Below are 13,445 nucleotides of genomic sequence, written 5' to 3' on the forward strand. Positions count from 1 at the left end.
ATTCAAGTGCTACAGTGAAATCTAGTTGTATCAACATGGAAGAGAGATCAACTGGTTAAACAATTAGGTGGTTACTGTGACCTTTGAAGGAAGAGTGTGCAAAGAATGACTGAAAAGGAATAGGACATGAGGAAATCAAAACTGATTATAGCCTAAGCTTTGAAAAAGTCTTGATGGTAAAGAACAGAGAAGAGACAGGCTTTGAGGGCATGGACAGAGAAGAAAGCATTGACTGGAATATTGATGATCCTGCTAGAGTGACCATTACATCCTTAGCTTATTATTATTATTTCCTCTTGCTATATGGGGGTAATAAAAAAAGAAAAATCACCTTACTTTGCTGATGTGCTCAGGGGCCTGGTCAGGAGTGTTGCTGAATTCCCCACCAATCTGGAGGTCACTGACACAGCAAATTGAATCCCTTAGTTCCGTGAGCTTCTGACTGCCCAGTACCAGCATCGTCTGGTATGGTTTGTGTTCTTTGTGCTAAAAGTCAAACAGTAAATAAATAAGTGTCCACTTAGAGGTAAGAAATTTAACTATAAATCCTGTCAGGATCAAATCTGAATTAAGTTACTGGTTTTCTTGATTTAAGTGATCCTCATAACTTGGTGTTCTGTGTTTCCTTAAATTCCGTATTTGTCTCTTTGGCATTCATTAGGTACAGATACAAACTAATGGCCAAAGCTGTTTACATCTCCTCTGTGACACAGAGCCTGTACCCTGAGCCCACCTCCTTTATCTAACTGCCACACACCAAGCCAACTTTTCACTTATCCTAAGTCAAGGCACAGACAACAAAGCACAAACCCTGTGACCCAAAGCCCAGTAGAATTATTCAAACTAGCCAGCCCTAACTGTTCACTCTGCTGCCTCGCCTATCTCATGGAAACCCTAATAAAGGCTGTGGCCTCTGCCTTTCCCTCCCTCCTTTCCGCCCCCTGACTGACACTGGTGCTTCCCCTGTGGCCCTACATAGCATGGCACACCCCCTCCTCTCAGAAAAGGTAAGTAATAACAATCTTTCCGTGGCATTAGCCTCTCCTGTTGTCACTCAGTCACCTCCATAAATGAAAATCCTTGGGTATAACTGAGACACTTGGTGCGATGGTCTGAAAGTTTGTGTCCGCCCAAAGCATGCATGTAGGAATTCTGACACCCAAAGGGATGGTGTTAGGAGGTGGGGCCTTTGGGAGGTAACTGGCTCAGGAGGGTGTGCTCAGGAATGGGATTAGTGCTCTTATCCCAGGCTCTAGGAGCATGCCCACGCCTTTCCCTTCCCCTTTTCATCCCCCCAGGCGTGTTACCGCCTCCTTTCTAAGCTCCAAGGGCCCTTCTACTATCTCTGTACTTTCTAAATGAACTTCTCCTATTAAAAAAAGGAAGCAAGCCCTGGCCAAGTGTGGCTTAGTTGGTTGGGCGTCATCTCGTGCACCAAAAGGATACTGGTTCTATTCCCAGTCAGGGCACATGCCTGGGTTTTGGATTCAATCCCTGGGGGTGGGGGTGGGGGTATGCAGGAGGCAGGTGGCCAGTGTTTTGCTCTCACATATTGATGTTTCTGTCTTTCCCTCTCCCTTTCTCTCTCTCTAAAAGTCAATGACATTCTTTTTGTTTGTTAATCCTCACCTGAGGATGTTTTTTCCATTGATTTTCTAGAGAATGGAGAGAGAGGGAGAGACAGAGAGAATCATCAATGTGAGAGAGACACATCTGGTTGTCTCCCGCATGTGCCTCCACACCGGGGATCGAGCCTGCAACTGAAATACTTGCCCTTGACCGTAATCGAACCTGGGACCCTTCAGTTCACAGGCTAACACTCTAAACACTGACCAAACCAGCTAGGGCTCAATAAAATTCTTTTAATGAGTAAATAAATAAAAGAGATCCCACAGAGCTCCCTAGCCCCTTCTGCCATGTGAGAGAGAAGTCTTCAGCCTAGAAGAAGGCCCCAACCTGACCATGTTGGCAGCCTGATCTTGGACTTCCAGTATTCAGAACTGTCAGAAATAAATTTCTGTTGTTTATAAGCTACCCAGTCAGTGACATTTTGTTATAGAAGCCTGAATGGACTAAGACAGTTGGTAACAGAACTTTTATTTTAATTTACGCTAAAGTTTATAATCAAGATGCTACTAAATGACATTAGCATGAAAAGCCTGTGGACTCTTAACTTCATCTAGCAGCACTCTCTTTTAAAATTTCCTGGAAGTTACCACACTGAAGTCAAGTAATCTATTCACTACCGTAATGTTATAAACCCAGAGGTTCCATTGTATTGGTTTGGTTTTGATTGGTAATTTAAGATCTTCATCAAAAGAGATAATTACTACTAACTGCTAGTATATTCCAGATGCTTCAGAAAAGCCTATTTATTCACAAGTGCAGTGTATGTACAGTAATATTGCATTTAACCTTATCAACGTTTATAACATCTATTTGAGGAATCAAGAATACATACACCTACCCGGCCAGCTGGCGTGGCTCAGTGGTTGATTCCCAATCAGGGCACATGCCTGGGTTTCAAGCTCAGTTCCCAGTGTGGGGCGTGCAGGAGGCAGCCGATCGGTGATTCTCTCTCATCATTGATGTTTCTCTCTCTCTCCCTCTCCTACTCCCTTCTTCTATGAAATCAATAAAAATATATTTAAAATAATAATAATACATACACCCTGATACGAGATAGTTTTTCTTATTAGAGACTCCTAAGGAATTCCTAGATACCCCTGATCTGTTACCTTTGTGCATTTTCATCAAAGAAGAGCTGTCTTTAGTTATATAACTTCCCAACTATTCTAAACTGGTGAACAAAAGTCAACCCCACTCCTGCGGGGGGAAAACAACCCTCACAAGAACATATAATTAGGATCATGTGGATTTCTATATATTTACAGTTGCTTCCAGTGCAGAAACCAGGGTATTTATTCCAACACTGAAATTGCAATCATATTAATCAAGAGATGATTTGCAACTTGATCTTATTTACAATATTTCTTACTAAAATAAAGAACCCAAGAGCATAAGCACAATGCCAGATAAAATAGTACTTGCTATTTTATCTAAGATATATGACTCTTCAAATAAACCATTTGCCAAAATCACTCCTATTATCTGTGGAATCCAAAAGGTTTTACTACCGACCTTATGAAATATAACAGGGTAGAAGACATTCACAGATAGGATAAGTTCCCCTTCTTCAATCATGTCTGCTGGATTTTCAGGCTTTTTTCCTATGGCATGTGACTCCTGAAGGAGGAAAACAAATTAATAAGACACATTAAAATCACTACGACTCAGAGAAGAGGCAGTGTGGGACAATAGCTATGAGCAATAACTGAGTCAAACAGCCCTGATTTTGACTCCTAATTCTACTTCAAGAAAATTAATAAAACCTCTCTAAGCTTTAGTTTCATCTCCTGTAAGACAGAGGAAATACTTACTTTATAGCCCTGTTGCTGGGAATGTGTACATAAAGCGTCTCATAAGATGTCTGGCACTAAGTGCTTACCAACTGATAATAAAACAGGAATAACAGGAATATCAATTACAGTAATGTTGGTATAACGTGGGCATTTACAACTACAAATCTTTTCATACCTCCTCTCATACTATTATGAGAGCCATTTGATGATGAAGCCAAATGTTCAGATTTACTTTAGGTAAACCAGCAAGATAGGATGCAAATACAGATCTGTCTGGCTTTAAAACTCTTGCTCTTTACAGCAATGTCACATCTTAAACCAAACCACACTTTCTTTTATATCTGCTTAATAACTATAAAAAGGGGGCCGCCAGAGTACAAAATACATTTTAAAAGTAAGTGAAAGTGATGTCACACGAAATGGTGAAGGAGGATCAGTCCCTCCACCAAAGCAACCAATAAGATGGGAAGAGAGAAAAGAATGCACTATTTAGAACTGTGGAACCTGATCAGATGCTTGTATCAACCAGGGGAGTGCTTAATGAAGGGACAAGCTGCTGATTTCTCATAAATGAGCAGAGGGTACAAACCAACTACCACTCAATCCCCCATTCTTCAGCCCTGCTGCAGATGTGGAAATAGCAGCCCCTGGGCCTAGAAACGGTGGCTGATGCCAGGACAGGCAGTGGGGACCCTGTTCTCCAAATATTAGGGCTTATGTGTTTGGGTTGGTTTAGTGATGCCCTGAAGTACTGGGGCAGAAACTTGCCTCGGTTTTGGCTTCCCCCAACAGCAGTTATTGGAAACTTAAAGTTCTCATTTGTAGAGGCAGACATTTAAGAAAATCTTAGGTCACTGGCTGACCACAGAGATAATGAAACAGAAAAATCAGTGATAATACACAACACATAATACTCAGATTGGAAAAATAGTTTGGAAAAGTCCCAAATAGCTCCAGCCCTCAACATGTAATAAACATACTCACAGAATGTCCAGTTCTCATTAAAAAACTTATAAAACACACAAAGAAACAGGAAAATATGGCCCACTTACAAGAAAAAAAGAATTTGACAGAAACCACCCTTGAGGGAGCCCAGATGTTGAAATTACTAGTCAGTGATGTTAAATCAACTGCCTTAAATGTACTCAATGAACTAAAGAAAACTATATACAGAGAGCTAAAGAAAATGAGGTTCTTTAATAAGATGAACAGCCAATTTCTCAACAGAAACTATGTAGACAAGAAGGCAGTGGGACTACACATTTAAAGCCATGGGGGGATGCCTTGGCCGGTTTGGCTCAGTGGATAGAGCGTCGGCCTGCGGACTGAAGGGTCCCGGGTTCGATTCCAGTCGAGGGCATGTACCCTGGTTGCAGGCACATCCTCAGTAGGGGGTGTGCAGGAGGCAGCTGGTCTATGTTTCTCTCTCATCAATGTTTCTGGCTCTCTATCCCTCTCCCTTCTTCTCTGTAAAAAATCAATAAAATATATTACCAAAAAAAAAAAAAAAAAAAGTCCTGGGGGAAGAGAGGGAAGAGAAAACCCTGTCAGCCAAGAATTCTATACCTGGAAAACTATCCTTCAAGATGAGGGAGAAATTAGGACATTTTTTCAGATAAACTATGTAAGTAAATATGAAAGCCAGGTATTACTGTACTTTTGGTTTATAACTTCTTTTATTCAAACACACAGAACAATATTTATACATTTATGTTAATAGACACAAAGATAATACATGAAGATGTAACCTGTGACAATAACAATCTTAAGGGGAGGAATGGAGATGTATAGGAGCAGTGTATTGATTCTTCTGGATATTACTAAAACAAAGTTGGTATTATCAACACTAGGTTGTTATAATTTAAGATGTTAATTGTAATCCTCAAGGTAACCAGTAATAAAATAAGAACATATATAGAAGGAAAAGAAGGGAAGCAAAATGATACACCACAAAAAAGTCAACTAAATACAAAAAACGCTGGAATAGAAGAATTGAGGAACAAAAATATATATGCATACAAATAGATAAACAGAAGTAAGTCCTTATCAGTAATTAGTTTAAATATAAATGGACTAAACTCTCCCATTAAAAAAGCAAAAAGACTGGCAGATTGGATAAAAAACTTCACACACACACACACACACACACACACACACACACACACACACAGTCGCTCTCTCTCTCTCTCTCTCTTTCCCTCTCTCTCTCTCTCAGAGAGACTCTAGATAAGAAGACACAAAGAGGGTGAAAATAAAAGAACAGAAAATGATATTCTATGTAAACAGTAACCAAAAAAAGGCTGGAGCTGGGGTGGCTGTATTGTTATCAGACAAAATAGACTTTAAGTTAAAAGAGGTTACAAAAGACAAAGAAGGACTTTTGATAGGGTGTTCCCCCAAAAATGTATACACCCTTTAACAGCTGATAGCTCATTTTTAAAAAATGAAATGTATTTTAATAAACACTGCCTTTACAATTATTCAAAGTGTATATACATTTTTGGGACACCTTATATATTGATAAAAGGTGCAATCCATCAAGAAGAAACAGAATATATAAACATACATGCAGTTAAAAACAGAACCCCAAAATACACAAATTGACAGAACTGAAGCAAGAAATAGATGGTTTTAAAATAGTTGGAAGCTTCAATACCAGAATTTCAATGAGTAGAAAAACCAGACAGAAAATTAATAAGGAAATAGAAGACATGAACAACACTAAAAACCAACAAGACCTAACGGATATACAAAACACTCTATCTAGCAACAGCAGAATGCATACTGTTCTCAAGTGCATAAAGACCATTCTCCAGATAGACCACCAAGTCTTCATAAATTTAAAAATACTAAAATCATAAAAAGTATCTTTTCGCACCATAATTGATGAAACTAGAAATCAATAACAGGAAGAAAACTGAAAAATTCAGATATGTGGAAATTAAGCAACACACTCACAAATAACCAATGGGTCAAAAGGAAATCAGAAAATACCTTGAGACAAATGAAAATAAAAACTCAAGATAAGAAATGTATGAAATGCAGCAAAAACAGTACAAAAACGAAAACCTTAGAACTATAAACACATACCTTAAAAAGAACAATCTGAAATCAATAACTAACTGTATACAATTAGGAACTAGAAAAGAGCAAGCTAAACCTAAAGCTAGCAGAAGGAAGAAAACAATCAAAACTGACTCAAGAAGAAATAGAGAATCAAAGTAGATCTATATACGGAGACTGACTTAGCAATTAAAATCCTCCTAACAAAGAAAAGCCGAGGAGTAGAATACTTCACTGGTGAATTCTCCCAAATAGCAAAGGAAGTTAATAACACTAACCCTTCTCCAAGTCCTCAAAAAAAATCTTCAAAAATCCCTAACACATTCTGGATCAGTAGACTCTGAAACCAAAGTAAAACAAAGACACTACAAGTAAACTAAAGGCCAATATCCTTTATGAATATAAATGCCAAACTCCTCAACGAAATATTAGCAACCTGAATTCAACAGTGTATTAAAAAGATTATATGCCACAAGCAAGTGGGACTTATACTCAGGATACAAGGATAAGTTCAACACATACAAATCAATCAATGAAATATACCACACTAATAGAATGATGGCAGAAAAACCCACATCATCATCTCAACTGATGAAGAAAATACATTTGACAAATCCAATTCTTTTTCATGATAAAACACTAAATAAACTAGGAATAGAAGGGAATTTACTCAACATGATAAAGGCTGTATGTGAAAAATTCACAGCGAAGATCACACTCAACAGTGACGACTGATAAGGATGTGCACTTTTGTCACTTCTTTCAACACAGTACTAGAAATTCTAGCCAGAGCAATTAGGCAAGGGGGAAAAAGGGAAGAAGGAAGAAAGACAGAGTGAGTGAACCAAACTGGAAAGAGATAAAGTTATCTGTTTACAGAGAAATGACCTTCCTTTTAATTAAAAAAAAAAATCATTTTATTTATTGATTTAGAGTGAGTTCTTAGTTTAAGAACTCATGCAATATCTGCACAATCACCACATAAAGTCTCTGGGAGAAAGACACTGATTTGCTGTCCCACTTATCTACACATTCAATTGGTTGCTTCCTGTATGCACCCTGACAGGAGATTGATCCTACAACCTTGGCATATTGGGAGGACACTCTAGCAAACTGAATTACCCAGCCAGGGCCCATGCATTATCTTCAGTGTACAAAAGTGTAAAGGATTCACACAAAAACACCCTGTTACAGCTAATAAAAAAAATTAAGCAAAATTGCAGGATATAAAACCTATTAAAAAAACAATTTTATTTAAAATAGCATCAAAAAGAATAAAATATGTAGTAATAGATTTAACAAAGGAGATGAAAGACTACTTCCCAGTCCCAATAAAGTTTCTCTAGTTTGCTTTCAACTAAGCATACCCAATATAAAGTCACCACACAGTCATCATTAGCCCTCACCCAATGACGAAGTTCATGGTTTCATGGGAAAAGGTGAACAAGATAAGACTCTTACCATCTCATAAGCAAGTACTTCTTGTCTGCAGGCCCGATCTATCGTTAATGTTTCTTCCCGACGTTCCAAAAGCTTCTTTCTAACCCTGTTACAGATACAAGAACAATCAAATGTCAACATTCTTTACGGGGCTTCAAGCACATCTTCAATACTCATTTATTTTGAATTAATTTTAGACCAAAGGAAAGCTGTAAAAATAGTACAAAGAGTTCCCTTATATCTCTCACCTGGCTTCCTCTATGTTAATATCTTACATGATCATAGTATAATGATCAAGACTAGGAAATTAACCTTAATACAGTATTATTAACTGTTGACCTTTTTGGAAGTTCACAAATATTTAAATTTAATGCTTAAAAAAAAATGTTAATGCCTCTTTTCTGTCCCGGCATTCTGAGCAGGACACCACATTGCATTTCTTCTCCTTTTTCCTCCAGTCTTTTACAGTTCTGCAGTCTCTCCTTGTCTTTCATGATCTTGACACTTCTGAGGAGCTCTGATCAGTTATTTTGTAGTGTTCTTCAATTTGGGTTTGAGTGCTGCTCGCTCATGATTGGAGTTAGCCTATACATTTTTGGCAAAAATACCACAAGAATAATGATGTCCTTCACTGTATCATCAAGAGGTTAATGATGTTAATACAGGGTGGGCAAAAGTAGGTTTACAACTCTTCATATGGAAATACAACAATTAATACATAATAATACAAGTATATACTACTCTGTTTTACATACTCACAACTGTAAACCTACTTTTGCCCACCCTGTATGTCTTATCACTGGTGATGCTTACCTTGTCTCCCAAGTTCCTATACTTGAAAGATATTTTCCTTTGTACTTGATAAGTATTTGGGGGAGATATTTTAAAACTATGCATCTCGTTTCTCCTTAAACTTTCACCCAGAAATTTGAGCATTCATAGTAGATTTTGCCTGCAATATTTATTACTGTAGTTTATGACTAATGGTGATTCTCTATTTCCCTCATTTTACATTTATTCATTGATATTATGAGGAAGACCTGTCTCTTTCCTCCCATTTATTTATTTGGTCATTTATATTAGCATAAACCCATGTTTATTTTTTCTATTCTACAGGTTAAAATCTAATACTATCAGTATTTTGTTGCTCAAATTGTTCTAGCTTTGTCCGTTAGGAGCTTCTTCAAGTTGGCTCCTGTTCTTTCAATAAGCCATCATTTTTTCCCCTTTTTGTAGCATGTCCTTACTTTCTGGTACCATAAGAGGCTCAAGGCTCGTCCTCTCTTTCCATGTCTCAGCCCTGGAATCAACCACTTCTCCTAGGAGTCCTAATACCTTTATTGGAGAGAGGCGTTTTGAAACCAGTATCTGGGTGCTAGGCATCCTCATTGTTACTGCAGTCACTGCTTCTAGGCTTGGCAGCAGAGAGAAGTGGGAAACACATATGTATACTAACCCACACATGTACAGATATCTGCATTTTTCTGTTACATATTTAAAACCATGAGTTAATAATGATATTTTCAATCCCAAACTAAAATCACAGGATTCATTTTAGCCTTCAACCTTCCCTTGTTTATAACTTCTTTCTCCACAAGTGAGAAACCCAACTCCTATCATTTATAATTCAGTAACTTAATTCTAGAAAATACACACTCTCTACATTCGATTCCCAACCCCTTTGGAAATTATTCTTATGTAGTATCATACCAAATTTCCATTCCTATTTAAATATAACTGAACTTTTCCTTCTATTCCACTGGTCTTTTTGGAAATTCCTGAGCTAGGACCCACTGTTTTAATTATGAGGACTTTGTAGTATATTTTAATATCTGGTAAAATTACTATGCCCTCGCCCTGACCGGTTTGGCTCAGTGCATAGAGCGTCGGTGACCGGGAGATGTGCACTGAAGGGTCCCGGGTTTGATTCCGGTCAAGGGCATGTACCTTGGTTGCGGGCACATCCTCAGTGGGGGGTATGCAGGAGGCAGCTGACCAATGTTTCTCTCTCATTGATGTTTCTAACTCTCTATCCTTCTCCCTTCCTCTCTGTAAAAAAATCAATAAAATATATTTTAAAAAAATTACTATGCCCTCATAATTTTCCTCCCAGAATTTTTTCTAGTTATTATTGCATATATTTCATATGAATTTTATTATCAGTTTGTCTAACTCCATAAAGTAATCAATACTTCTGATATTTTTATTGGGATTGCACTTCATTTATTATAAATTAACTTAGAAATAACTGACATCATTACAATGTTTAATATTCCTCAAGAATAAAGGATATCTTTCAATTTTTTCAAGTCTTTTATTTTTTTGAGTCTTTCAGAAGTGTTTTGAAATTTTACACATTTCTTATTAAATTTATTCCTAAATATTTAACCTTTTTTACTACTGTAAATGGGATTTTTTCTACCATTATGTCCTCTAATTGTTTGTGTACATGAAGGGTATTGTTTTTCATATATCAATTTTGTATCCTGGTATTACAATAAATTCTTTTTAAAATTTAATTAAAAATTTTTTTTAAATATATTTTATTGATATTTCACAGAGAGGAAGGGAGAGGGATAGAGAGCTAGAAACATCGATGAGAGAGAAACATCGATCAGCTGCCTCCTGCACACCTCCCACTGAGGATGTGCCCGCAACCAAGGTACATGCCCTTGACCGGAATCGAACCCGGGACCTTTCAGTCCGCAGGCCGATGCTCTATCCACTGAGCCAAACCGGTTTTGGCTAAAATTTTTTTATTGATTGATTTTTGGAGAGTGGGAGAGGGGGAAAGTAGAGGGACAGAGGAATATATATAGAGAGAGAGAAAAAAAAACATCAATTCGTTGTTTCAATTATTTTTGCATTCATTGGTTGATTTATATGTGCCCTAACTGGGGACTGAACCCGCAACCTTGGCACATCAAAGAACACTAAGTGTTGTAGGCAAAGGCCAGCAGTGAGAGCACATTGCAGGAACTGAAAAAGAGCTGTCGTGTGGCTGGAGCACTGCAGAGACAGCTGAAAAGATCAGCAAGACCCATTCTATAGAGGCCCTTGTGAGCCACTTAAGAACCCAGGACTTCTGCCTAAGAGCCACTGAAAGGCTTGCAGGGAAAGTGACACACCAGATGTGAAGTTTAGGAAAAATCTAACTAATCAATCAACAATAGTTAAAGAGCGCCAATGGGAGCAAAGCAGCATAATATGCTTAAGGGCAATACACAGATGAAAGATTCTGGATTCCGAAATGTGTCTTCAAAGACTTTAGAAATGTTAGAAGTGTTTCTAGACATTCCAGAAGGGACAGAAATGGGTTTTAGCAATGTGGAAAGTAATCTTAGGGCCTCAAAGATGGGGTAGTTTCAGATGGGAGAGGGGCCATGTGCATCCTGACATCTGAGAAAGTGATTGAAAATGAATCTAGAAGGCAAATTTGAGCTATATATGTGGAAGGTTTCAAAGGTCTAAGGAAGGAGTCTGAAATCTGTCCATAAAAGAGGGTAGAGCCATTGACAATTTCTTAGTAAATGAGCTTGTTCAGATGACAGCACAATGAATAAATCAGACAGGAGCCTTCCATAGCACTCCAAAGGTTGTTAATGTAAATATTAGCAGTAGGGAAAGGAAACAGATTTGTTTCTGTTTCAAAACAACAACAGAAAACACACACAACAAAAAACAAGGCAGAGTTACAATGCCTGCCTGAACTTTTGGACTTCTATTGCATTTATCTTTTAGTACCATTTTCCTAGTAATTCATTTTTATCCTATTTTACAAAAGTATGGATGTCAAAAATTTAAAAAACAAAACTGGTCCTTTACCAGATAGCTTGAGAGGCACTACCAAAATATTTAGCTTGCATCTGATATCTAAGTAGATTATTATACCTTTAAAAATAAACACAAAATTGGATATGGACTAGATATATTATATGTTATATATTTACTGTTCATTTTCTCAGTTGCTATAATCCCACTCTAAGTAGGAGAATGATACTTTTCGGAGCTATAGGCTATCTGCAACTTAATGGGTTCAGCAATAGATAAGAACACACAGTTAAGCAAATACGACACAATGTGAGTGATGGTTGAATTGAGGGGGTGGGATGACAGCAATCAATATTTGAATAATATAATGTTGGAAAATATTTAAATAAGTAGCACATAATAAAAGCAAGGTCCTCCATACCCCAAAGTCACTAGGTCAGTATCCTCTGGAATGATTTCTGGGTCCTCGTCCTCCTCACGGCACTGCAGTTTATCGAGGCTAAAATAAACAAAAAAAGGCAAAGCAATCATGCATCTTGTTTCTAGTGCCCCAAATACATCACCAGCTAATTAAGGGAGATAAAAATCCAGCAGGCGGCTCAGAGGAGGCCAGAATTCAAGGCAACATCGGTGCGGATATTCTATAAATACAAGCATACATGGCCAATTAAAGGAGGCCAACACTGTTAAATGGAGGAAGAAAAATATTTTTTAAAAGTCATTTTTGTATTTTCACTCCAAATAAGGCAGCTGGGGAGAAAATGTCAGTAATAGCATACCAGGATGGTCTCCAAAGAGACCACAGTTAATTAAGGTTTTAACACTCCTCTGGTTAAATCTTCCAGCCTTCCCGTTACTAAGGTTCCTCCGTTGTCAAAGCATCTGTCAATGGTAGGTACGCGTCGCTGTTACTCTAATTGCTTTTCTACATTAACAAGCACTTTAATAAAAAGCGAATAGAAAAATTAATCTTTTAGGCAGCTCTCTCATCCCTTCACTCCAACGCGGAGGAATTATGCATTCGGATCACAGGCCCCCTCCCGGTGTTCCGGGAAAGCTCCCGCAGGTTTAAAGCTTTGAAAGGGCGGTGCTCCTCCTACCCCCGGAGTCAACCTCTGGCACCCCCAAGCAAGGGTCCCAGGGAGCGCAGGAGCAAAGCAGCACCCGGGTTGGCACCAAACAACAAGAGCCCCTCAGCCCCGCACTCACCCGCAAACTGCCCTCAGCTCGGTCGCTGCCTCCAGATCGCAGCCCAGATCCCGTGCTACCGCGGCATCGTCCCAGCCGGGGTCGGGGACCCCTCCTTGCCCAGGCAGCTCGGATGCCGGCGGCTCCTTCAGCGACAAATCCCCTTGCCCGCGCAGCCGGTCACGCCACAGCTCCCCGAAGGCGCCCACGTGGAAAGCGCGTGTGTTTAGCTCTGGCATCTCGTACTCTGGAAAGTTGCTGCTGGCGACCGGGTCCTGCTCGCTGCAAGCCCCGCTGCTCCTTGGGACGCCCTGGCTGCTTTCAGCCATGTTCTCCCCACTCCCTTTCCTGCAACAGCCAGGGGATCAAGGTCTCGCGCAGCGTGATGGGACTTGTAGTTGCAAGTGGCCTGGCCGGCGGACAGCGGGACTGCGCAGACGGAGCTTCAGACACTACATTTCCCGGCAGGCCCCTGGTCAGGGGCACCGCGAGCCTCCGCGTGTGGGGCTGAGCTCATTGTTCTCTACTGGGGCGGGGCGGGGAGCGATTGTGGATATCTGT

General features: G+C 39.2%; 1 protein-coding gene across 4 annotated transcripts in view; it reads right to left on the minus strand.

Annotated features, from left to right (window-relative positions):
- SNAPC3 (small nuclear RNA activating complex polypeptide 3) overlaps positions 1-13,238 on the minus strand; it is a 40,090-nt gene extending 26,852 nt beyond the window's left edge. For 2 of the 4 annotated variants that reach the window (XM_080668405.1, XM_080668406.1), the window contains exons 1-5: positions 12,906-13,238; positions 12,118-12,195; positions 7,947-8,031; positions 3,142-3,246; positions 337-486 (exon numbers count right to left, since the gene is read on the minus strand). In XM_080668405.1, the coding sequence (XP_080524531.1) occupies positions 337-486; positions 3,142-3,246; positions 7,947-8,031; positions 12,118-12,195; positions 12,906-13,213 (726 nt within the window). In that variant the 5' untranslated portion in view covers positions 13,214-13,238. The remainder of the gene's footprint in view (positions 1-336; positions 487-3,141; positions 3,247-7,946; positions 8,032-12,117; positions 12,196-12,905) is intronic. The other 2 variants (XM_080668403.1, XM_080668404.1) reach the window with 1 other exon arrangement.
- Between the last annotated feature and the right edge of the window lie 207 nt (positions 13,239-13,445).

The sequence above is a fragment of the Plecotus auritus genome, assembly GCF_963455305.1.
Source record: "Plecotus auritus genome assembly, chromosome: 5".
Classification (NCBI taxonomy): domain Eukaryota; kingdom Metazoa; phylum Chordata; class Mammalia; order Chiroptera; family Vespertilionidae; genus Plecotus; species Plecotus auritus.